At 46.0% G+C, this 26,658-nt stretch overlaps 1 protein-coding gene across 1 annotated transcript in view; it reads left to right on the top strand.

The window, feature by feature from the left end:
• Window positions 1–10,061: 10,061 nt before the first annotated feature.
• The window catches only part of SYNPO2L (synaptopodin 2 like), a 99,096-nt gene continuing 82,499 nt past the window's right edge, over window positions 10,062–26,658 (top strand). Inside the window, exon 1 of the mRNA XM_066600499.1 lies at window positions 10,062–10,380. Coding sequence (XP_066456596.1) covers window positions 10,276–10,380 — 105 coding nt within the window. The 5' untranslated portion in view covers window positions 10,062–10,275. The remainder of the gene's footprint in view (window positions 10,381–26,658) is intronic.

A 26,658-nucleotide genomic window follows, 5' to 3' on the forward strand; every position in this document is an offset into this window, starting at 1 on the left:
CCACACATAGCGCACAGTGCACAAATCTCAGGTGACCGCGTCTCCACACGTAGCGCACGGCGCATTAATCTCAGGTAACCGCGTCTCCACACATAGCGCACAGCGTAGCGCACGGCGCACAAATCTCAGGTAACCGCGTCTCCACACATAGCGCACGGCGCACAAATCTCAGGTAACCGCGTCTCCACACGTAGCGCACAGCGCACAAATCTCAGGTAACCGCGTCTCCACACGTAGCGCACAGCGTAGCGCACGGCGCACAAATCTCAGGTGACCGCGTCTCCACACATAGCGCACAGCGTAGCGCACGGCGCACAAATCTCAGGTGACCGCGTCTCCACACGTAGCGCACAGCGCACAAATCTCAGGTGACCGCGTCTCCACACGTAGCGCACGGCGCATTAATCTCAGGTAACCGCGTCTCCACACGTAGCGCACAGCATAGCGCACAGCGCACAAATCTCAGGTAACCGCGTCTCCACACGTAGCGCACAGCGTAGCGCACGGCGCACAAATCTCAGGTGACCGCGTCTCCACACGTAGCGCACAGCGTAGCGCACGGCGCACAAATCTCAGGTAACCGCGTCTCCACACGTAGCGCACAAATCTCAGGTGACCGCGTCTCCACACGTAGCGCACAGCGCACAAATCTCAGGTGACCGCGTCTCCACACGTAGTGCACAGCGCACAAATCTCAGGTGACCGCGTCTCCACACGTAGCGCACAGCGTAGCGCACGGCGCACAAATCTCAGGTAACCGCGTCTCCACACGTAGCGCACAAATCTCAGGTAACCGCGTCTCCACACGTAGCGCACAGCGCACAAATCTCAGGTAACCGCGTCTCCACACGTAGCGCACAGCGTAGTGCACGGCGCACAAATCTCAGGTGACCGCGTCTCCACACGTAGCGCACAGCGTAGCGCACGGCGTACAAATCTCAGGTGACCGCGTCTCCACATGTAGCGCACAGCGTAGCGCACGGCGCACAAATCTCAGGTGACCACGTCTCCACACGTAGCGCACGGCGCACAAATCTCAGGTAACCGCGTCTCCACACGTAGCGCACAGCGTAGCGCACAGCGCACAAATCTCAGGTGGGTACTCACCACACGTAGCGCACAAATCTTACTCTCCCATCTTGTAAATTGGGGAAAAGGCTCCAACCATCAGCTTGCTTCCTCCGTAGATCAATACTGTTCAAAATCCGCGGGCAAATGCAAGGCACGGTGACGTCACAGCCCACGTGACGCGCGGGCACAGCTCATCGTGCACGGCAATGCGCGGGCACGCCGCTGTGTCACGTGGTGCCGATTCCAGCCAGCTGATTGGCTGAATCGGCCGCGCTGTAGAACTGCGGCAGAATGTGTTAATATGCTTGGGGGGGCCTGCTTACCTGTCTGGCGTCTTCCGCATTCTCCCTTCTGCCTCCCGGCTCGGCGATCATGTGACCGCTGGGGTCAGGTGGCACCCAGCAGTCACATGATCGCCGAGTCGGGAGACAGAAGGGAGAATGCGGAAGATGCCGGACAGGTAAGCAGGCCCCCCCACGGTGCAGGCTCCCGGCTCAGCGTTCATTTGACCGCTGGGGGTCAGGTGACACCGGCGGTCACATGATCACCAGCCGGCATCTCCGTGCATTACATAGCGCTATGTAATGTGTAAAGGAGAAGTCAGAAAGGATTAAAAACCCTTTCTGCCTTCTCCTCGCGGGTCCTCGATGAGGACCAGTGCTGGAGTGCATCTGCACCCGATGTGTCTGATGATCAGGTGCAGATGCACTCCTGCACTGCAGTGTTGGGCCTGTCCCGACATCGGAGCTGTGGAGGGAAATTATGATGTCGGGGCAGGCCTGACATTGGATTGGAAAGGGTTAATAGAAGCGTATATTGGCTGCCGTTTTCATGGCCGGCAGACTAAGCAGCAAAGTGGGTGAGATTTGCAAAAATCTCGTTCACACGCTGGTGACTGTCCACTGCGGACAAGCTGTGCGGAAACTGTCTTGTGGTGCGGAATTCAAGTCCTCGACATGTCAGTTTTCCACTGCGGGCTCTCTTTTCTCTAAGGGGAGAAATTTCCACAGCGAAATACAGGTGGAAAAGCTGCTTCAAACCGGCACTATTGTAACGTCCCAATGAGTCTACTGTAGTTATGTCCGGAGGCCTAGACTTTGTCACGGTGACGCCACACTCTAGTTAGACACTCCGGATGATGACGCAGAAATAACGGAGATGAGTCCATTGTAGTTTAGCAATCTGAGAGTAAGCAGATTTACTAACTTTGGTATCTGGCAACAACGGGTTAAACTTTACAATTCTCTGAAGATGTATTTAGAGTAGGTATTCAAGAAGTAATGCAGTAATAAACAAGTAAGATACAGCAATGTTGAATTGATGATACTTTAACTTCAACGCTCTCTCTCTCTCATTTTCCTGAAGAGTGGTCTATTAGACAATTTCCCCACTAGTGAATCCAGATGAAACAATTTAGTTAGATTTAACTGTAGGATTTGATGAAGTAGAGGGACAAGTGACTGTATGGCTAATCCTGGCTTTAACTTCACCGGGTAGCTATCACTCGGTGGACCGATGGACCTCTGAAAGGATTTTCTGTGCTTTCGCCTGTAAGAATCCAAGGGAGTGGGTTGATCACCACACTCTACCTTGGGAAACGATAACTATTGAACTACTCCTCCTCGCCGACTACGGAACTGCAACCTCTCCTCACTAACTCCTGGCTGAGTCTTCCTAACTGCTCTACGTCACTTCCTTTTATAACCTCTCTCTCTCTCCCGCAATCTTGCATAGGGATCTCTGTCTTTGCTTCCCGCCATTAGGCTCTGCACCAGTAAGATTAAACCTGTCAGCCAATGAGAGACTAGCTGACATCAGTGTTGAGCTTTATTGCTCAGAGCAGAATGGAAGACACAGGGTCTCTCCCACAGACGGTACCTTCTGGATCCAGGGACGGCATCCAGACAGGTTAGACAGGACAAGTGGGTGATAAGTGTTCTATAGGACCCACTTGGTCACTATACTATCTTTGGCGGGTGACTGCACAGGAACCAGGGAGCCGGTGATTCCCCTAACAGCACCATACTTATTTACTGTGCTGTAGCGGGGTGACAGGTTCCCTTTAAAGGATTTTCCCACCAAAATAGGTCATGCCATGACTCATTACTACTTTTCAGATTTTTTTCCTACCCTTGTACAGCATTTCTCTCGACCTTGACCTGTTCAGAGAACTGCAACTCAGGCCAGGCTCATATAGGCGGATTTGTATTGTGGATTCCGGGATCGCCGTCTGCGCAGAAGATCCACGGTAAGCCACAGGAATGCATATTCGCTTTTGAAAGGAATGCATATTCGCTTTTTCGTTCACACTCGCAGATACAAATTGCGTATTCCGTGAGCAGAAGAAAAATCGTAGGGTGCTCTATATTGCTACAGAATCCACACGGACGACCTCCATTAATATCAATGAAGGCCATTGGAACCACAACCAGTCAGAGCCAGCGCTTCCTGGAGGTGGGGTTTTTGAACCCCCCCCCCCCCCCCCCCCCTCACCAGGAAGTACTGGTTGAAGACTACACAAGTGTGCCGGAGCTTCAGATGGAGAAATGCAGCGGAGCAGACAGTGCCTGTTAGGTGATGTATTGTTTTGTTTTTAAACTGTAGTCAGGGCTTATTTTCATGGTAGAGCTTATATTTCAACCTCCTCCCCCCCAAAAAAATCCCAGCAAAAGAGCGCAAGACAACGCAGCGATATCGAACAGAACACAGCTGCAATATCGCTGTTGCCCGTGTGAAAACGGCCTTAATGTGAGAAAGTCCACCCAGGCACACAGTCCATGTTGAAAGGACCTTTCAACATTATGGCCGAATTCACACGAGTGTATGTGTATTTCTGCACACATAGGCATAGCGTTTTTGCAGAATGAACAATTCTTTTTTGCATGTACATCAGTATGTATTCTGTACATTTGCTTATGGCAAAACAATATGCACCATTTGAAATGTCTAATTAATTTAATGAGTTTCAGATGTGTTTTTTTTTCTGCTTGATTATGCATATCTCATCGTATTTTGCACGCATTTGCGCCTCCCCATTGACTTCTGTGGGGACTTATGTTGCGTAAATGTGCAGGAAAATAGAACATAACACGTTTTTTTACGCAACCAAAATGTGCAGGAAAAATATGCACATGTGAACTAACCCAACTGAAGTCAATTCACTGTACATTAGAGATGAGCGAGTATACTCAGTAAAGGCAATTGCTCGAGCGAGCATTGCCTTTATCGAGTACCTGCCCGCTCGAGATGAAAGGTTCGGGTGCCGGCACGGGGGAGCGGTGAGTAGCGGCTGTCAGCAGGAGGGAGCGGGGGGGAGAGAGGGAGGGAGAGATCTCCCCTCCGTTCCGCCCTGCTCTCCCCCGCAGCTCCCTGCCCCCTGCCAGCACCCGAACCTTTCGTCTCGAGCGGGCAGGTACTCGCTAAAGGCAATGCTCGCTCGAGCAATTGCCTTTAGCGAGTATACTCACTCATCTCTACTGTCCATGTAAAACCAGCCAATGGGTTAATTCGCATGCACGTATTTCCTGCGCATTTCGGTCACGCAAAAAAAAAAAAAAGAACTCAGCATGCTCAGTTTTTCTGCGCATTTGTGCAACAAAAATCCCTATAGAAGTCAATAGGGATGTGCAAATGTGAGCAAAATATGCTAGGAGATGTGGGAAACACTGCGTAATTGCGCAGGAAAAAGAACCCATCTGGAACAAAAATATGCATACACTCATGTGAATCTGGCCTAAAACACAGAAAAAAAATTGGAAGAGGTAAATGCCAGCCAACATTGGGAACATACAGACATAGGCATGCATCAGGGCCCACTCCACCAAAACCCGCAGGACAATATAATCAACCAATGAGTGAAGAGGAGGGGTCCCAACCAATGAGGGGTCCCAACTAGAGATGAGCAAGCATACTCGATAAGGCAAACTACTCGAGCGAGTAGTGTCTTATTCGAGTACCTGCCTGCTCGTCTCTAAAGATTCGGCTGCCGGCGTGGGTGACAGGTGAGTTGTGCCGGTGAGCAGGGGGGAGCGGGGGGGAGTGAGGGAGAGAGAGATCTCCCCTCCGTTCCTCCCCACTCTCCCCCGCCGCTCCCCGCCCCCTGCTGGCACCCGAATCTTTAGAGACGAGCAGGCAGGTACTCGAATAAGGCACTACTCAATCGAGTAGTTTGCCTTATCGAGTATGCTCGCTCATCTCGAGTCCCAACCAATGTGCTAAGCCCTTGAGAACGGCATCAGATTGATACAGGGTAAGAGAAGTCAGCAAAAGGAAGCAAAGATGACAAAGAAAGAAGAAGAGAGTAAAAGAAAAAAAAGAGAAAAAAATGGTAGGGAATGAAGAGAAAGGCACAGAGATACCGATACATGAAATCACAATGAACCAAAATGACAGAATTCTCAGGGGAGGAGACAGACCCTAATTAGCTGCACACAACTGGGTTTGAATTGCGGAATCAACAACATTTCAAGCCAATGGAGCATCCGCGTGTGCACTCACATGAGCTCGTGGAGGAAAAATCACAGCATGCTTCATTCACGTATGGGCTCCGCAAGGATGGCTTCCACTGACATTGTGGAAAGGTCGTGGGACCCGTGCCCTCGCCTAGTGACGGCGCGGGAAAGATAAACATTTTTTTTTAATCTGTACTGTGCATGTCTGACAGCTCGCCCGTCAGACCATCCGCAGTACAGAAGAAGACAAGAAATTACAGTTACGCGCGGACAGGCACAGGGTCAGATCCCGCATTCGGAATCCAACGCGTTCGTGTGCAGGCGGCCATAAGGTGTTTTTACATGGGATGACCTGTCAGGCAACTGTACCCGACAAGTCGTCCCAGCGATGATGGTTCCTGCACACAGGAATGACCATCACTAATGAATGGAGGTGGAGCGCGCCGATTCTCCATTCACTGTAAACATAAATGAATGACCGCCTGTTTACATGGGCCAATCCCTCGTTGAGTTTTTATGCTTACAGAAACTCAATGACAAATTTATCATTTGTCTTTCAGCCAGTCATGCATTTAGACTGAACGATAACATTCAGATCCTCGCTGGTCGCGGCAATCTGAAAGATTTTTTGTCCCGTGTAAAAGAGCCCAAAAGGACAACTTTCAGGAGAAAAGGACAAACTTAGGCTATGATTACATTTTGTTTGCACTGTGCATTCAGCACATACAGCATGAAAGCTCCCGGCACATACCTCCAATGTATCTGTAGGCCAGATTCACCCATTGGAGGTCAGAAAAATGTTCTTTTGGCCTTCCTCATGGTTATGTATATATATATTTCTTTATACTTTTTTCTTTTTAAACTTTATAGAAAAGCACAGTCAACTGCTTTTTTTGCAGACTTTTAGGGCCCCTGTCCAAGCATTCCTTACCTCCTCCTGCCATCAGTCGGGACCAGCACCATGTCCTCGGATCGTCTTGCAGCAGACACCACATCTCTTGTCAGTTATATGGTCCCTATTGGTTGTACATGACTGGCTTGCCTCTTAAAGGGCCGGCATATGCATCCAGCATCTCCATCCATGGACAATTCGGACAAGCCTCTTGCTATTTAAGGTACCCAAGGTAATCAATGATTTTACTTGCTTGAGAAAGGTTTTAGTGGAAAGTTTATTTCAGCACTCTGCATTTCAGCTGACACTTCATTTTCCTGCAATACTACAGTAGAGGAAACACCCTCATTGCTCTCTAAAATTCTTCCCCAGGTACCACCTGACCTTGCTACACCATTGCTTGAACTTGCAATCATTCCATTGCTCACACAATGTAATGCTATACTATAATATTGTATGGTACTGTACTTTGACAAGCATTCTATTAAGACATGCACGTCTTAATAGGCAAACAGTCATGGCAGAACTGAAGACCTTCAGAAGGACCCAGGCTGCCATGACATCCGGACAGCACCTTATGATCTCATCACCGGGTTGAGGGGGAGGCATTCAGAACTTTTTTCTTAACCTGATTGTAACATTTAAATAATGGCGGCATTTAAAGAGTTAACAGCCTTGTTCAACGTTCCCTCCGATCCTGGCTGTTGCAGGTACTGTAGTTGTCAGCAGTTAAAGACAGCCGCCACCTGCCATGTATGGAGCAGACTCGCCTTCCAAGCGTGCAGCACACAGTGTGAGTGTCGTACATGTACAGTGCGAGTCGTGAAGGGGTTAAACTGCAACCTACATATAAATAAGGTAGACTTTACTTGTCTTTACATTTACAGTGGTGTATCTGTGGTTATAAGATGTAGACTGACATGTATTTGCAAACTTTTCACAGTTTTCAAGTATCGATGAAAGTAAGGGCGGTTTCACATCTGCGTCGGAACCTTCAGCTGGAGGTTCCGTCGCAGGTCCAGCTGACAATACAGAAAAAAAGAAGTGCTGGATGCAGCACTTTTTCTTATGTCCAAAAGTTGGGCAGCTGGACAGAAAGTTGATTGGGTCTGTCCGGTTCCGTCCAGAGACAGAACTGTTCGGCTGTGGGGGCTCCCTGAACGGAGCAAGAAAGCAGAATCCCCAGCGCAGATGTGAATGCAGCCTCATATATCTTGCTACTAAAATGTTTGTAAATTCAATGACCTGCCTATGATGAATTGTGCTAAATAGGGTAGAAATTCATTAGCATATTCCATGTAGAGAACTATTTATGCTGATGCCTTCATCACCGGACTACGAAGTACTGCCAATATGTGTTCTAAGAGATACGAGTCCTGAAATAGTTCTGAACAGTGGCAGCGCACTTAAGCATTCTCCACATTATTGCTCATTTCTCTGATTAGTTAGATGATGTGTACTTTCCACTGTGACTTATTTAGCTTGTCCTCTACTGTTAGGCTGGATTCACACATGCAGTATTTGATGGATTGTTTGTTTTTCTAAGGAGTGGATCCAAAAGAGGGTGACTGAGTAAAGAGAGGACATACGTGCACCAATCACCCTTCACATTAACACCACCTGCTTGACATTGTGTAGGTCACTCTTGTGCTGCCAAAACAGATATGGACCCAACAGGGCATGGACTCCACAGGACTTCTGAACGTGTCCTGTAGCACCTGGCATTAGCAACAGAGCCTTTTATTCCTGTACGTCGTGAGGTGCGACCTCCATGGATTAGACTTGTTTTTCCAGGACATCCCAGAAATACTTGTAACTGAGGAATTTGCAAACTAAGTCGACACATTGAACTCTTTGTAGAAATGTCTATATGGGTCCTACTAGACAAGGTCCATTTGAATAAGAGAGCAAGGGAGTGACGTCACCACTCGCTTGTTCGCTCTCAGGCAGTCTGTTTAGACAGGCAGATACATTGTTGGCTCAGGGCTTAGTCACACAGGTGCATCCGGGCTCTGATGTGCCCGTCTTCCTGCAGGATAAGACGGCCGCACTGCAGGTACGGACGATTCTCCGCACCGCCGGCAGATAGAACACCTGACCGGCTCCATTGCCGGTCATGTGTTCTTTCTTCCGGCGCTGCGGAGAGTCATCCACACTGCAGGTGCGGCCGTCTTCTTCGTGCAGGAGGACGGGCGCATCGGCGCCCGGATGCGCCCGTGTGACTAAGCCCTCATTCAAACAAAAATCATTCAGTCTTCCACATTCACTGTAAAAGTAAATGAGAGGGACTAAAGCATTGCTGTTTAAACCAAAAGATAAGTCAATGAGCCAACAATGGTTTTTATTCTGCATAAAATGCATGACAAACAAAAAGTGAACTATTATTATTTTCTCGTTCAGTCGTTGGTGTGCATTTGAGCATTCAAACAATTATTTGAACAATAATCGTTCTGTCTAAAAGCACCTTAGGCCACCTGCAGGCGGTGGGGTCGGATCCCGCTGCGAGAATTCTCGCAGTGGGACCCGACCCGAGTCCCTGCAGGGACCAGCACGACACGCCTCTCCCGCGGCTCTAAAACAAGCACTTCCTTGTTTAAAGGGTTCAAAATCCCTGCCTCCAGGAAACGCTGGCTGTGATTGGTTCTTAAGCGCTGCAGCTCAGCCAATCAGAGCCAGCGCTCGCTAAACGAATCACTGCAATCGCATGGAATGGCTGTGATTGGTTCATCGAGCGCTGCAGTGATTGGCTGAGCTGCAGCGTTCAAGAACCAATCATAGCCAGCACTTCATGGAGGCAGGGATGCGATATTGCTGCGATTTTCGTGCAGCGATATCACTGTTACCCATGTGAAAGAGGCCTAATGCATCATGGTATTGATGTGAAACTGAAAGTAAAAAATCTCACCCTCAAGATGATGCCTGATAAGCATCAGACAGGGGTCTGTCACTGCATAGAAAGTGGCTTGAATACCCAGAGGAGACCTCCAGAGTGTGACAGGCAATCAGGTGTGGGGTGCAGGAATGGAAAAATATGCTTTCACCGGAGTGGCCTTTTAACAAAATTTGTATTGTTAAGAGAGTCTATTGCTATAAAGACAATTTTGTGCATAATCTCTTGTATGCCTGTAAGGGCTCTCTCACACATGCATTTTTTTTATCACGTAATACGCAGTAATAAGCTTTACTCTTAACGGTGCCTCTCACGTAGTATGTGTGCATACATGCCAAGGTAGTGTATGGGGATTTGTCAGTATGCAATGCATTGTCAACTGCTGCGTGCATGCAACCCGTGTGTGAAATACGCCTATGGCATGCAGGAGAAAACGCCTGTATGAGAGAACCCTTACTCATACTATCGAATCTTCCGTTTTTTTGCCTTTACATAACTGAGGATAATTTGGATTAATCCCACATGCTTGCTGCGGTTTCTTTTTTTTACCCCACAAAAGACCTATCAATAGTATTCTAGCAATTTGAACAGGTGGGTGCAGGAGGGGGGGGGGGGGGGGGGGGTCACCATGCTTTACTACTAAAAGGCAGTTTGGAAAGAAACATCTATATTTAGGCAGTATAAAGGTTTGTGTGACAAGGCTCTGTAGATTGGGAAGAGGGATCTGCTTTCAGAGAAGGGAGGGAGAGAAGAAAGAGAGGGCCAGAGGATTGACATGACATGTGCTGGGGACGCCACTGGCTTCATCCCAAAAGTATCACTGACTCATGGTAACAAGTGCTGAAGGTCCCAGAAGAGTTGAGAGCAGCCAGAATCTTCATTCCTGTTGTTTGCTTTCCTACTTTTGATTCAAGGGAAAGGAGCGGTGATGGAGATCAGATAATTAGACCTGAAGAAGAGGACAAAGAAGTATGGGGAGCGACGACCATATCCTCATCACTTTATCCGGAGAGGGTCCCTGGGGCTTTAGACTGCATGGGGGAGCTGAGAAGAGCTTACCTCTCCTTGTATCAAAGGTATGCGCCCACCATGAGGCCTAACACCACAAGGCCAAGTGCTCACCCCGACGCAAACCTCATCAGGTTACCGTCCTATTTAAGAAATATATACTTTGCTCTGGTTAATATCATAGTAATGCTTCTTAGTATTAGGGAGGATAGCTATGGCATGCACAGGGAGTCATCTGCTGGATTATACAGTTCTGCAGAACATGCATGCTCCATTCATATATTGCATCTTATTACCGGCAGCCCTACTGCATTTACTGTTTGTATGGATGCAAGCCTTTGCTTACTTAGCTGCAGGCACTTTTTATAGCATATCAAGACTGCCAAGAGAAGGCATATTACCTTCTGCTGGGTTATCAGACGTTTGCAGAAATTGTATAAGCAAAACTTGCTCTTCTTTTACATTGTTTTTTTAATTTGTTATGTAACACTTAGGCGAAAAGGATACAATTAGACACAGAAACACTGTTGCATAATGCTGTTTTACCGTGCTCTTTGAGTGGGGGGATTGCTAAGAAAACAGTTCTAAGGTTTCTTTATGCGAATGTGAACAGCGCTGCATTTTTGCGGGACGAACTTTATTTTTTGTGCATGTATTTTACTGTACTTTTTCCACCCGCGGGGCATGTGCACTTGCCTTCAGCAAATAAGAAATGGCTAATTAGCTCCAGATGTGTTCATTTTGCAGCAGAATTATGCAGTGTATTACACATCCACTTGCATACTGTGTTCATTGACTTCTATAAGTCCATTGACTTCTATAGGGACCCTTCCTGAACAAATTTAGCTAGTGTGGAGAAAAGAAGAGCATGCTATATGTTTTTTTTTTCTTTTTGTATGACCGAAATGTGTGCACAAAATTCGGAAATGTGAACGAACCCATTGAAATCAATGGGTTCCTTCCTCTGCGTATTGCACATGACTGTGTGAAGGAGCTGTAAGACTCAGTTCACACTTTTGCACTCTTTTTTTTATGGCAGTTGTATGCAAGTGTAAGGCCAGTCCCACACACAGCATTGGCAAAATGTTGTGATTTTGATCGCAACGTTCTGCCGCAATTTTACCGCCGTTTGTGCCACGTTTAATGCACCCCATCATTGTGATGTGTGATGAGGTGTGTGAAAAAGCGTGAAAGCATGGCAAAATAGAGAAGACCTCTCGAAAGTCGGGGCATTAGAAAGCCACACGTTCGAGCACAGATCTACAAGGCCCCATTGAAATCACTGGGAGCTTCTTACTATGATTACCGTGGCATTCAATAAGTTGTGGTAATCACGGCAAAAAGCGCATGTGTGAGAGTGGCCTTAAGCACAAAAACGCTTGTGTAAGTGCAGTGCATTTGCGCATTTACTGCGTCTTTTGTGCTTGCAGGGCCATTCCACAGGAGTGCAGTGATTTTAAAGTTTTTTTTTAGATGAATAAGCTCCAGATGTGGTTTTTTTCCCCCATGCAATTGTTCAGCGTATTGCGCAATTGCGTGGGTATTAAGTGCACATTTCCGCACCTCCCGTAAGTCTCCATAGGGACCTTTGGTGCACAGAAATAGAGCATGATGCGTTTTTTTCCCGTGCACGCGATATGTGATTGCAAAAAAGAATGGTGAGAATGAATCTATTGAAGTCAATGCTTTTTAACAATTGCCTAGTATCACTGACAACGAAATATCCCTCATTTAACAGCTGCACTTCAGTGTATGGATTAATAGGACCAAATCGTACCACCAAAACCACCCCCTATGGCCAGCTGCACACGACCAGGTCGGATTCCGGATCGGGATACCGCAGCAGAATCCGACCCTGTGCCCAGCCGGTGACACCGCGTACCTGTCAGTCGTTTTTCTTATCTGTCTCGCCTATAGTCCGGACAGCTCGCCATCGGACATGTGCAGTACAGATTTTCCCGCGTTGAGGCTAGGCGATGATGCAGAATCCATGACCTGTCTGCAGTATTAATTGTGGACAGACCGCCGATCAGACAGCTTCCATTGACTTCAATGGAAGCAGCCCGTGCGGACACCGCACTAAGATACAGCATGCTGTGATTTTTCCTCCACGAGCAGAAAAACACAATTGATTTCCACTCTTGTGTAGGAAAAAGCGATTTTCAATAGAATGCTATGGAAGCTATTTGCTGCGGAGTCTGAATATGGAATGGATACGGAACCATTAAAGTAAACTGGTGTATTCAGAAGTGCGTTTTCTGTATGGATTGATGTTGCGTGTGAGAAAAAAAAATGCAGCATGTCCTATTTTGGTCCATAAAAAAACACAATGAAAACAAATGTTACATGTATGTTCACCGCATATTGCCAGGAGGCGGTGGGAAAAAAAAGACATCAATTGGGCCTGAGTGCTTCTTCAGACTGGCATATTTGCGCCACACTTTGTATGCACAGAATTAGCGCGCAATATGCTGTGAATAGAACCAATTTACATCAATGGGTCCATTCTCATTACCAATTTGTTTGTGCGCATTTCTTGTGCATACAAAAAAATAGGACCTTCTCTATCTTGCAGATCTGTACATTGAAGGTCCCCATAAAACTCTATGGGATGTGCGCAAATGTGCAATATGCTGCACAATTCTGTGAAAAAAGAACACAATTTGACCTCACTAGGATAAATAGCCTTTTGAATCCGGGCGGGATGTTCCGTGCGCATCTGAACAGGCAGTACATTAAATACACAGTACAGTACACAATACACGAGCAAATCAACCTCTTTCCCAGTGCAAGTATATTGCGCTGAGACAAGCGTATTTGCTCATACGCTCGTCTGCAGGAGACCTTAGGGCTTCTTCAGATGAGCGTATTTGCGCTGCAGAATTAGCGCCCACAATACACAGAGAATAGAACCCATTGATGTTGATGGTTTCGTTCTCATTAGCAATTTTTTTTGTGTATTTCATGTGTGTGCAAAAATAAAAGGAACCTGCTCTTTTTTTCTGAGAATTTGCAGCATATTGAACATTTGTGCACCTCCCATAGATTTCAATGGGGACTCTTGGTGCGCAAATGCAGGTCCTATTTTTTTGCGCATACGCAAAAAAAGGAGAGTAGGACAAACCTATTAAGATCAATAGGTTCTATTCTGTGCATATCGTGCACATAAATTTTATGCATGCAAAAATGTGCACAAATACGCCCGTGTGAAGCCACCCTAAGAAAAGCCAGTGATCAGAAAACGTGCTACATGCACCCTGCACATTTCCGGCAAACCTGTCTGCCTCATTAAGAGTGCTAAAAGTAGCATAGAAAAAGATCCATCCAACCCACGCCAGTTGAAAATAGCCCGGCGTTCAAGCGATTAGACATTGACACCAAGACGCCTGGCTATCGCTACACTAATCACGCACAACCCTAGCACACACCTACACAGCCTGGTCCACAGATGCCATCCGAAGATACACATGTGCACACAAGGACCAATGAGTGCTGCAAGAGAGAGTGCCCATACCAATCACAGGGAGGACAACTGGCACCGACCTGTTCTAGGTCAAGGTGGTGAGAAGTCACGATCATGAGCCCTAAGGAGGTATTCCAGGACTTTTTAATGTTTTCTATTATTGAAGCGGTGTCTCGGTCTATTATCTATTGATGACCGGTCCATCATTAATATAAAAAATGTTAAAAAGTCCCAGAATACTCCTTTAAGCACACAATTGTCAATCCAGTAAATACTGAACAAAACACTATGATACAATATTTATGTCACAGTACAAAAATAGTATTTTAACGCAACAAATATGTCAACTTTCTTTTATTGTCTGTTTATTATAAAACCCAATAAAAATTATTGAAAGAAAAGACAAAGAAAAAAACCCCACTATAGTATCATGTCACATCCGGGAAGAATAGCACACTCCGGTACAGATCCAATCATTAAATATATATTGGGTCAATATCCAAGGATCAAAGCCTCCATCCGCAATGGGAATCACTTTCAGTAGATCATTATCAGTTATGCATACCATCATTAATAGTTATTGAGTATGATGAACATTCAGGGCGCTTTCACACAGTGCAGAATTATTCCGCAAGATGCAGCTATAGATGGAGCTTGCAGGTTTCTGCTCCACAGCCCACATGTATACATGCCAATTTGGTGCAAAATTTTCGTCATCTTTGGGTTTCTCCACATGACCGATTTTGCACAAGTATTTGCAAGCGCAAAATCTGAGCACGCAGAACACAGAGAATAGAACCCATTGTTTTCAATGTGTGTTTACCAATGAACATGTTTTGCACACACTTTTCGTGCGCTCGGTAAAAAGTAGGTCCTGTTTTGCACAGCCAGGATCCCATAGAAATCTTTGGGAGGTGCGCAAATATGCAAAACAAAACACTCTTCTCTCCTCCTCTCCAGCTGTTTGCAATGGGAGGGGGAGCTAAGGTCCACCCCTCCCCACAGCCAGCAATAGAAGAGAGGAAAACTTAGCTCTGCCTGCCCCTCCCCCTCCCATTGCAACCAGCCAGAGGGAAGGAGAGAGGAGATGAGCCGGCGAGAGAGAGGGAAGGGGAGGCAACGGCGTATATGCGCCGGGGCCCGTGCCGTCTGAACAGGTGCACAAACATTAGATTTGTGACCCTGTTCACCCACTTTTATGGTGCCGGTGGGCACACATAAAAAACGACTACGGCCATGTGAAGGGGGCCTTAGGGTGTGAATGAGGTTGATTCCTTTCTTTGTGTAAAAGTGTTCAGCTTGTTGCAAGGGTACACAACCTTTTCTGGTCTGATTGGGATGTAAAGTGCAGGTAGATTGTAATTGGTGCAGCAATAAGCTGAGAAAGGCAAGGTTAAAGGGGTTGTCCCGCGCCGAAACGTTTTTTTTTTTTTTCAACCCCCCCCCCCCCCCCCCCCGTTCGGCGCGAGACAACCCCGATGCAGGGGTTAAAAAAGAACACCGGACAGCGCTTACCTGAATCCCCGCGCTCCGGTGACTTCTTACTTACCCGGTGAAGATGGCCGCCGGCATCTTCTCCCTCCGTGAACCGCAGGGCTTCTGTGCGGTTCATTGCCGATTCCAGCCTCCTGATTGGCTGGAATCGGCACGTGACGGGGCGGAGCTACACGGAGCTACACGGAGCCCCATTCAGAAAAGCAGAAGACCCGGACTGCGCAAGCGCGTCTAATTTGGCCATTAGACGGCGAAAATTAGACGGCAACCATGGAGACGAGGACGCCAGCAACGGAACAGGTAAGTGAATAACTTTTGATAACTTCTGTATGGCTCATAATTAATGCACAATGTACATTACAAAGTGCATTAATATGGCCATACAGAAGTGTATAGACCCACTTGCTGCCGCGGGACAACCCCTTTAAGTTGCAGCACAGAAAAAAATATTTACTATACAGTTATACATTTGTACACTCCATAGGACGGTGCTTCATTTAATACATTACATTGTAAATGTAAGGTGGTGTAGAAGCGCGTCGTTACTTCAATAAAGAGCCAAATGGATTGGCTGCACTGACAAACTCTGGCCGCAAGCCCCACCCTGATAATGCCGCCGGGGAGAAAGGGGCTGACCAGGGAGGCCCCACCTCTTCGGTGACATGGGTGGTGACATGGATTATTTAAGCATAAGATTACACCACCTTAACGGATAATGACACAGCAAAAGATTTGTTAATGTGGCGGAGGCCAACTGTGAGTCAGGACAGCTGTATCAGCTACATGTGCAGCCGTATCCCCATGCTGGGGAGTAGCCACGGACCCCAGAATAGACTAGAAAATGGGACCAGCTGTTGAGGAGCACAGCAGAGAAGCTGAGGGTCTGAGTGGGTGGAGGCATGCAAGCTTAGGGGGTCCAAGAGTATTGAAGGGCCTTTTAAAGGTCTGTGCAGCGCATGCTTCGAAGATGATGTAGAGTTTATTGGGACGTGGAGAGCAAAGAGAGCGAGTGTGACAGAGGCCCAGCAAGATACAGAGAGAGTGATAGAAAGAGAGAGAAACACATTAACTCCGATCTTGGCAGGCACTGATAGAGACAGTGAAGAACTACAGAGAAAGTAGCTGAACGGAGTAGGAGAACAAGAAAGATTTAACTGAAAATTGGTGGGAGTTTGAGGTTTGATACTGTCAGCATGTGTGAACTGCAGAAAGTCCTGAAGCCTCAAGAGTATGCGAGAGCGAGACACCTGGAACCATAGAACCAAAGAACTGCAGGAGCGCTGATTGGTGATCCTGTATTGTTGAGAGAGTGGAACCCTAACCACCATATAAGAGACTGTGAGTGCTAATCTCCATGTACAGTTGAGTGTGACCTTGGAACTAAAGCAGTGCTGTTGCATGTGTAATGGCCATCTCAGAGAAGTCGTTTAACAGAGTCGGGGTGCCATTCAATTCTAGTTCCCATGTAGCACTTCCACGGTGCACTTCCACGGTGTCCGCAGTACTCACAACATTGGCTAAGCCAGGCCTTATCCTGCTTGCAGCACCAAATTTAATTGCTAGTTTGGAGAAGTTGGAGGATAAACTTCTGGTATTCTTCCCTCCAGCACCTCGGTGGCAGCAACAGGACTCACAGGCCTTAGACCTCTAGGAACTCATAGGCTAGACTTTGCAGTAACCCCTCTCACGCTTCTTGTGCCTTGCCTGGGACAAGGAAGAAGAAACTTCTGCTTGTTCCACATATTTCTTTAACAAAACCTAGTTTATTCCAACAAAGTAAAACAGTTCACTGGAAGACAATGTCATTTCCCTTAAATGTAGATTATAGATAGATTATAGCTTTTATATAGACATATAGATTATTATATATATGTAGATTCTATCATCTATATTGATTATATCTACCGCTGCTTCCCGTGTCCTTATTGATGGTGTCCACCCAACGTGTCTTTTGTCTTCACTCTTTCCTTTTACAACTGACCATTCCAAGTATGAAGTATCTTTACCGATATACGAACATTCAAACTCGGAATAGAAGTTTAACAAGCAAATGATTCAACAAATGTCACAAAGAAGCGTGTCGAAAGGGACTATAATTGACCCCACATGGGCAACAAAGCCATTCTAAATAAATAGTGCCATCAAGCTCCAAACATGGTGATGTTGAGTAAAGAAGTGTCCTGTCAGGCGTAAAGCTCAGATGTATGAGACTGTTCTCAAAAGCAGACCATCAGCCTCGTGGCACCACTAAGACCGCCATCCAGTCCCTCACATGTGAAATCACATAAAATTGCTTACAGGTACCTTCACACTAAGCGTATCCGCTGCGGACTTTCAGCAGTAGAAAGCACAAAGCAAATGCTCTTTAAATCCACAGTGGTCAAATCTGCACCTAAATCTACATCTAAATGGTGCGGATTTGGCCGTGTTTTTAATTGTGGAATTGCTGTAGGATTTAACCCTTGCATGTCAAGGTTTGCATTCCACAGCATAAATAGATATGCTGCAGATTTAGAATCTGCAGCGTTTTTCAAAAGCGCTGCCGATTTGTTGCAGATGTTTCCTGCAGCACGTGACGGAGATCTTAGCCATCTTGTCCACATGTCTTGCGCTGCAAAGACTGCTAATTATCTGCAGCATTTCCACCAAGTGTGAAGATGACCTTCAGATTCCTGTGACCTTAGGGCGAAGTCACATGAGTGCTTGCACAAATACGCTCGCTGCATCACAGCAGTGTATTGGCACATGAACAAGGTTTGAAGAGGATCATAGTGTGCCCGCAGATCTGCGCATATTGCTGTCTTTTATAAGCACACCCTTTCTGCGAAATTTTAATGAAGATGTCTTCTTTTTCCTGCATTTTTCGCAGTGTCACTCCTCCCCCCTTTCATATTTTTACACCTTCCATATACTTCTATGGGACTTTTGCTGCGCGAACCACAGAAAAATAGAGCCGGTCCTAATTTTTTGCATGCACAAAACGCGTTTCTGAGAACGAAGCCATTGAAATCAATGGGTTCTATTCTCTGTGTTTAGCATGCACAGATTTAGTGTGCGCAAATACCTGCGCAAACACAGCCCTGTGCCGGAGCCCTAAGGCCTCATGTCCACGGGCAAAAGAAGAATTAAAATCCGCAGCGGATTTTAACTCTTCTCCTGCCCGCGGATCCGCATCCCATAGGGATGCATTGACCACCCGCGGGTAGATAAATACCCGCGGATGGTCAATACAAATGATCTTAAAAAAAAGTGGAGCCTGAAAAAATCTGGACCATGCTCCATTTTCGTGCGGGTCTCCGGCGGGGACGGCTCCCTCGGGCTTCTATTGAAGCCTATGGAAGCCGCCCGGATCCGCGGGAGACAAAAATCGGAATTTACTCACCTGCTCCGGATCTTCATGGAGAATCCGTAGCGGGCCTGATTTTCCCCGTGGACATGCAGCAGACCTAGTAGAGTCTATACTATTTTTGTTGTAGCAATTTTTTCCTAACAGCATGTTCGCAGCGTTAGGGGATTTCGTTTTCTTGCTCCATTTGGGGAGCAAAAAAACGGCACACCCCGGCGAAATGGTTTCAGTCCTATGATGGAACCAAACGGCGATGAGTTATAGTGGTTCTACCATAGTACAAATTACTAGTCTGAATGCGCATGGAATATTTGGAAAGATTTATCAAAACTGTCTAGAAGTAAAAAAAACAACTATCTTTATTATCCATAGCAACCAATCGCAGAGCAGCTTTCATTTTACCACAGTAGTATGAGGATTAAAAGCTGAGCTCCAATTATTGCTACGGTCATCAAAGGCCGTTTTTCTTCTAGACAGTTTTGATAAATAAGGCTGAGTGTGCATTTAGACGATCGTATATCGGCTGGGTTTTCACGCCCAGCCGATATACGGCGTCCCTCTCTGCAGGGGGAGGAAGCTGGAAGAGCTGGGAGCAGTGCTCTGAGCTCCCGCCTCTTCTCCACCCCCTCTCTGCCCCTCACCACTATTTGCAATGGGAGAGGCAGGGCGGAGCTAAGTTCCCGGACGTAGTTCAGCCCCTGTTCCGACCCCTCCCATTGCAAATAGTGGTGAGGGGCGGAGAGGGGGTGGAGAGGAAGCGGGAGCTCAGTACACTGCTCCCGGCTCTTCCAGCTTCCTCCCCCTGCAGAGAGGGACGACGTATATCGGCAGGGGGTGAAAACCCAGCCGATATACGGTCGTCTGCATCCACCCTAACTGTGGACAATTTTGGGCTCCAGTGCACAGGAAAAATATATCAACTTGAGTGGGTTCAAAGATGGTCAACTAAAATAAATGGAATGGGTGGAGTATAATACCCACAGTGGTTAGTTTAAAAAAGGCTAACAGACAGCCTAAAAACGATGAATAAATGTATTGGGGGTCAAGACAGAGATCTCTCACATTATCTGTTTATACCCAGGACTATAACAAGGGGGCGCTCTAATAACTATGTATACATATACGAGGGGACAATACAGAGATCTCTCACATTATCTACTTATACCCAGGACTGTAACAAGGGGTGCTCTACTAACTATGTATAGATATATCAGAGGACAATACAGGATCTCTCCCATCATCTATTTATACTCAGGGCTGTAAAAAGGGGGCGCTCTAATAACTATGTATAGATATATCAGGGGACAATACAGAGATCTCTCCCATCATCTAATTATACCCAGGACTGTAACAAGGGGTGCTCTACTAACTATGTATACATATATCAGAGGATAATACAGGATCTCACCCATCATCTATTTATACCCAGGACTGTAACAATGGGGTGCTCTAATAACTATGTATGGATATATCAAGGGAAAAATACAGAGATCTCTCCCATCATCTATTTATACCCAGGACTGTAACAAGTGGGCGCTCTAATAACTATGTATAGAAATATCAGAGGTCAGTACAGAGATCTCTCCCATCATCTATTATACCCAGGACTGTAACAAGAAGGCACTCTAATGACTATGTATAAATACATCAGGGGACAATACAGAGATCTCTCCCATCATCTATTTATACCCAAGACTGTGACTGTAAGGGTGCATTCAGACAACCATATATCGGTCACGTATTCATGCTGGCCGATATACGGCGTCTCTCTCCGCAGGGGGAGGAGGCTGGAAGAGCGTGGAGCAGTGCTTTGAGCTCCCGCCCCCTCTCTGCCTCCTCTCCACCCCCCCTGCACTATTTTGACGAGGAGAGGCGGGATGGGGCGGAGCTAATTCCCGCAACTTAGCCCCACCCCGTCCCGCCTCCTCTCATTGGAAATAGTGCAGAGGGGCGGAGAGGGGGTCGAGAGGAGGCAGAGAGGGGGCGGGAGCTCAGAGCACTGCCTCGGCTCTTCCAGTCTCCTCCCCCTGCAGAGAGAGACGCCGTATATCAGCCGGCGTGAATACCCGGCCGATATACGGTCGTCTGAATGTGCCCTAAGGGTGCATTCACACAGGCAAATATGCTATCAGTCTGAGAAATTCGAACTGCTATCGCACTCTTAAACTTGTGATTCTGGATGTGAGCATAATGCACTTTTTCTTTAAAAAAAAAACAAACAAAAAAAATGTAAAAATGAATGAAAAAAAAATCGCAAGTATTTCCAATAGTTTCAATGGTAAAATTGCACTTGCATGCAAATCACATTGCACGTGAGTGCAATGCGATTTTTTTTAAATGATCTCTCAGGAAATAATGGAAGATTTCTTATGAGGAATTGCTCAAAAACCGGACACGCAACGATTTGTCAATCTCACAGCATCACTGCAAGCGAAAAATCGCTTGTAGACTGGTAGAGTTGGAAGGGACCTCCAGAGTCATCTGGTCCAACCCCATGTTCAGTGTAGTATTCAAACAAAGGCTGGACAGACATCTGTCTGGGAAGATTTAGCGAACACTTCCATTGAAGGAGTACTCACCACCTCCCGTGGTAACCTGTTCCACTCATTCATCACCCTCACTGTCTAATATCTAATCTGTGTCTACTCCCTTTCAGTTTCATGCCATGTAAACACATTTAAATCAATGTGTTATTAACATGTGCGAGTTCTGTCCATATCGTTATCGGACGGAACTCGTGTGTGAAAGTCGCCTGTGTGAAAGCACCCTAACAAGGGGGCATCCTTTGCCTCTAGAAGAGAGAAGATTTCTACACTAACATATGAGAGTAAGTCAAAAATTATCTGGGACTATTATACTTTGTGTGACAGCTTTTTGAAAAGTGGGTGCGGCTTATCGGGGGCGTGGCTGCTCCAGATCGACAGATTCATGTATAATTTATGCCAGAAACTGGTATAAATAATTTATAACAGAAATGTACACTAGGTCAGACTTGGCACCGAATTCACAAAGTGGTGTGTGTCTCTTCATGTATTCAGCGCACCGGAAAAATTGTATTAAATTTCCCTTTCTGTCTTGTCTGAAATTTGATTTAAATAATTTTTAGAGCGAAATACATTATTTTCCTACATAGTTTTGTCCATTTGCCAACAGGCTTTTGTATTCCCTTATTAAATAAAATGTTTTTGGCTGAGCTGCGACCAAGAAATGCACCGTTGTCTTTACCTCTTCATCAGCCAGGAATCTTCATTCTCTTAGGGCTTCTTTCAGGAGACCAAACAGGTGATAGCCCTATGGAGCAAGTTCAGGACTATAGGGAGGATGTTTCAACACCTCAAATCAAAGTTTTGGGAGATTGTCGACAGCCTGGACAGCGGTGTGCGGACGTTCATTCTCATGCAATACAACACCCTTGGATAGCAGGCCTCTGTGTTTTGTTTGAATTTTAGGCTTCAGCTCTTTAGTGAGCATCTCACTAACAAGCACTGTTGATTGTCGTACCTTTTTCCTGATGATGATGATTATCCGTTCAGTCGTATCCGACTTTCAGTCACTTTATGGATCAATGTTCTCCACGCATTCCTGTTTTTCACGGCTTCTTTCAATTACGCGATTGACATGTTCGTGGTGGCCTTGATTGTATCTTGCCACCTTGCTCTTTGTCATACTGATCTCTTTCCACTGACTTTGCCAAGCATCAATACTGTTTCCAGTGAGTTCGCGTGCATCAAGTGGCCAAAACAAGAGAGCCGCTGTTTGATGATTTTGCCCTCTAGTAATATTTTCAGTTTGACGCGATCTAACACTACCTTGTTCATTATTATGGCAGTCCAAGGTATCTGTAGCATTCTCCTCCAGCACCAGAGTTCAAACGCATCAATTTTACTTCTGTCTGTTTTCCTGAGCGTCAATCTTTCGCAACCATATGTTGCTATGGAAAAGATGATTGCATTGACCAGTCTGGTTTTTGTTGCACTGCTAATATCCTTGCTTTAACATTCTGTCCTCCTGCCGTGAAACTGGATGTTGTAATAAAAGAGTCCTCACACAGGGCAACTTTTCATGGACAAACCAGCAACGGTCAGTAGTGTCTGTTTACTTAAACTTCAGAACAGTTCCAACAAACACTAGAGTACTGACACAAATTACCCTTCTAGAAGGTGATGCAATAGGGAGGATTTTCGGGGTGATCTGGACAATCCACAGGCTAGTTATCTGTGAGATCCCGCTCCCAGCAACTTTCACTCTCACTCTCTAACTCTCTACCGGTCCACACTTGCACTTCCTGTGCCGTACTCTTGCCAGACAACGATCCCTCTCCTCATTCTGTACTTAGTGGTAGCACCAGTACATCCCAGGCGGAGTAATCCCATGCTTCCACACACAGACCGATGAGACAGTGTCTGTGTGCGGGCTGACTCTCCTCCAAACATACAGAGAAAACACACTCCTCTTGCACTCACCGTGCAAACACATATATATATATCACAAAGTCACATGAGATACAACATGATACATTTCTCAGACATAACCCAGACATTAACCCATTCAGTGCTGCAAAAGGTGCAATACACATCAAATGCATACACATAAAAGACACTGATGATACGATTGCACAAGACAAACACATTCAACACTATTGAGGGGCTCGGCTAACTCTGGGCTACTGCAAAGGGCTTGAGTACCGCTTCTGCCCACACAAGCATCGTACAGCATTGCACACTCACTACGCCTCATGGTGGCGTCACACGGCCGTGTTTGCACACGGTTCTGCACATGTGCGCTAAACACAGAGAACAGAAGCCATTGAGTTCAATGGGATCATTCTCATAAGCACATTTGCTGAGTGTACAAAAACATACAACCTGCTCTTTTTTCCTGAGTTTTGTGCAGCAAAAATGCCATAGAAGTGAAACACTGCGCAAAACATAGGAAAAGAAGACAGTTGGATCTTATTAGTCTTAAATAGCCATTAAATGTCACAGAAAGGGTATGTCACGTGTGAACTGGCCTTGTGTGTGCAAAAACTACAGTAATATGCACTGACATGCTAACAACAGGCTGATTATGTTGCTCTTTACAACTCGTTCATACGTTGCGGTGAGGGTATTTGTGCAAACGCTCGTGTGTCTCTGCCCATTTCAGCCAGTTTATAGATGCAAAATACTGTGTAAACCTAACTTTTACCTATAGGTGGCGGTAGTGTGTATAATATCACCTATCACTAAATCATTCTCTGCCCTGAAACATAATACAAGCTAGCAAACCGGGAGAATAAGCACATCCTCATAAAATTTGAGGATCTTTTCAGATTACTAATTTGAGTAACTATTCCCAGTGTAAGGCCTACCTCACATGACCATATGTTTTTTTTTACATTCGCCCTTAAGCGCCGTAAAATTGCATGAATGAAAAATTGCCACGATCGAGGCCCAAACTTTAGCCGTGCATTTTCTGCCGTTCACACCATCCGCTGCTGTGTATCGGCAAAAAAATACACAGAAGCATGGAAACCCATTGATTGCTGTAAACTGCTCGGAATGACTTCACACTGACGATCGCGATATCGCAGCAAGAAAATTGCCTTAAAAATCGCGACTTTTTCCCCCACAATTTTTGAGCGTCAGTGCTGCTTTTTTTCGCAAAACATCACTGCCACTTGCAATTTTCTCGCGTTTTTATTGTGCAATTTTGCCGCAATCTTTTAGTCCGAGAGTTAATAGGACTTTCTAATGTTAATGTTGAGAAAAAGGAAGCTCCATAGGGAGCAAAAAAATGCGAAACGCAGAAAGATAGGGTTTGCAACAATTTTTTTTATTGCAACATCGCAGAAATGAAAACATCACAAATATGAAGAAAACCATTGAAGATCATTTGTTTCATAATTTTGTGTTTTCCCTCACTCTTGCACTGCGCGAAAATCGCACGATTTTATCACCAGTGTGAAGGCCAGCTTCACACGGGCGTATTTGCATGTGTTATTGCATGTGCAATACATAGAGAATTAAACCCATTCATTGCATTGGGTTCGTTCACATTTCTGGATTTTACATGCACACTCCAGTCGCGCACAAGAAAAAAAAAAGAACATGTTCTATTTTTCTGTATATTTGCACACCAAAGTTCCCCATAGAAGTAAATTGGGATGCGCAAATGCACATGCAATACGCAACGTGATGCGCGAAAGACTGCGTAATTCTGCTGAAAAAAAGAGAATATCTGGAACTAATTCCGACTACTTTGCCTTTGGTGTGTCTTTTCTTTGTAGCGCACAAATGAACATGTCTTGCGGGGGCAAAAATTACAATAAAATATACTGATGCGCGCGCAAAAAGGCATTGTTCATTCTGCAAAAATGCTGCACTCGTATGCAAATATGCATATGTTTGTATGAAGCCGGCCTTAATGATGTCATCAGTCCTATATAAGTTGTAAGTACCCCCCCCCCTTACCCCCTACTATATATGAGAGACAGCTGGACGTTAATCCTTTAGCACAGTTGAATTCCCCGTCACTAAAGGTCCCGTCCTCCAAACTGGACAGTCTGTAATTCAGTCTGATCCCAGAATCTTCCGAAAATCTCTTTTGAGGAATGCTCGGACAGCTGGAGGGTCGGCCTTTTATTTTTAGTCCTAACTGAGCTTCTAGAATGAGTTGTCTTTAATGTCCTATACATAGCTGTGCAGAACAGAGACGTATATGACGAGAATTATCCGTACTCTCACCCGGTGGCGGCTGATTTAACTCTATGGGACCTTTCATTCACACGGGCCGAATTTTCTGCATTCTGTACTGTGAGCCTCTGTAAATTCTGCACCAAAACCTATCTGGCTCCATGTGGATCTTGATGCAGAATGGAAATGTGTTACATCAACCTGCAATTCCGCACCAAAATCCACAGTAAGGCCTCCTTCACACAAACGTATGCATAAATACATTCGCCTGTACTAAACGTATTTCCACATTAATTAATTTTTACCACGCTCGACTCCTGATTGTAATTGGCGTTTTAAAGCCGATCAGGGCTTATTTACATAAACGTATGTGTAAATTTATTCTCCTGTAAGGATGGTATATTCACATGAACGAAGTTAGGAGATGGCAAGATGCAGGCTGATCGATTCATGCTAGCCGATCGATGCGTTTTTTTTGTGATTAAAATGCCCGTACATTAGCTTGTAAGGCCTCATTCACATGAGCGTGATTTTAGCGCAGAATGGGCACGTGAAAAGATTGCGTCTATTAGAACCAATAGTTTCCAATAGAAGCGTTCAGAAGAAGGAATTTTAGATGCACAAAAAACTCGCACCCTTAAAAGATAGGCCATGCATGTGCAATGCCGGCATCTAAGGTCCGTGCCGCGTGAAAAGATAGGACCTGACCTATCTGTGGTGCGAGCTGCTCAGGAGTTTCCATAGACTCCTATGGGAGCAGGAGTTTAGCTGTGTTTAATGCTCGGAAAAAGATTACAAGTTATTAGGATTTCTGCCGACTGAGGGAATTCCATACGCCGCTAAACCCAGAAGCAAATTTTAAATGTCCCGCTGTAAACTCCTTTTAGACCCTGCAAGGATAAGAGGAAGCCCCGAAAATTTAGTTCATCCCCCGGGGGTTCCATTAATTCCTGCGGAGTCTAACAGGAGTTTACAGCGGGACATATAAAATGTGCTTCTGCGCTGCAAGTTGTAAATGTCCAGCAGCAAGCAGCAGCGAATTTCTCCTGCCCTGCTGCTGGGCAATTCCCTCTAACTCTCTCCTCAGCAGTGGGATTTCCCCATAGCGGGGATAGAGAGGGTGGGGTTAGATGGCTTCCCCGAGAGCGTGGCTAGTGGGAGTTCCTGCAGGGATGAAGGAAATCCCTGCAGAGATGAAGGAAGTCCCCAAGGGGACTCTCTTCATCTCTGCAGGGATTCCCTTCATCCCTGCAGTGTTACACCCCATCCCAAGGGACTCCCCTTCATTCAAAGAGAGGGGGGGGGGGGGGAGTGGAGGAAGGAATGAAAGAGAGTCCCTTGGGATGAAGGGAGTCTTCGCAGGGATTCC

This window comes from Eleutherodactylus coqui, chromosome 4 (assembly GCF_035609145.1).
Source record: "Eleutherodactylus coqui strain aEleCoq1 chromosome 4, aEleCoq1.hap1, whole genome shotgun sequence".
Classification (NCBI taxonomy): Eukaryota; Metazoa; Chordata; class Amphibia; order Anura; family Eleutherodactylidae; genus Eleutherodactylus; species Eleutherodactylus coqui.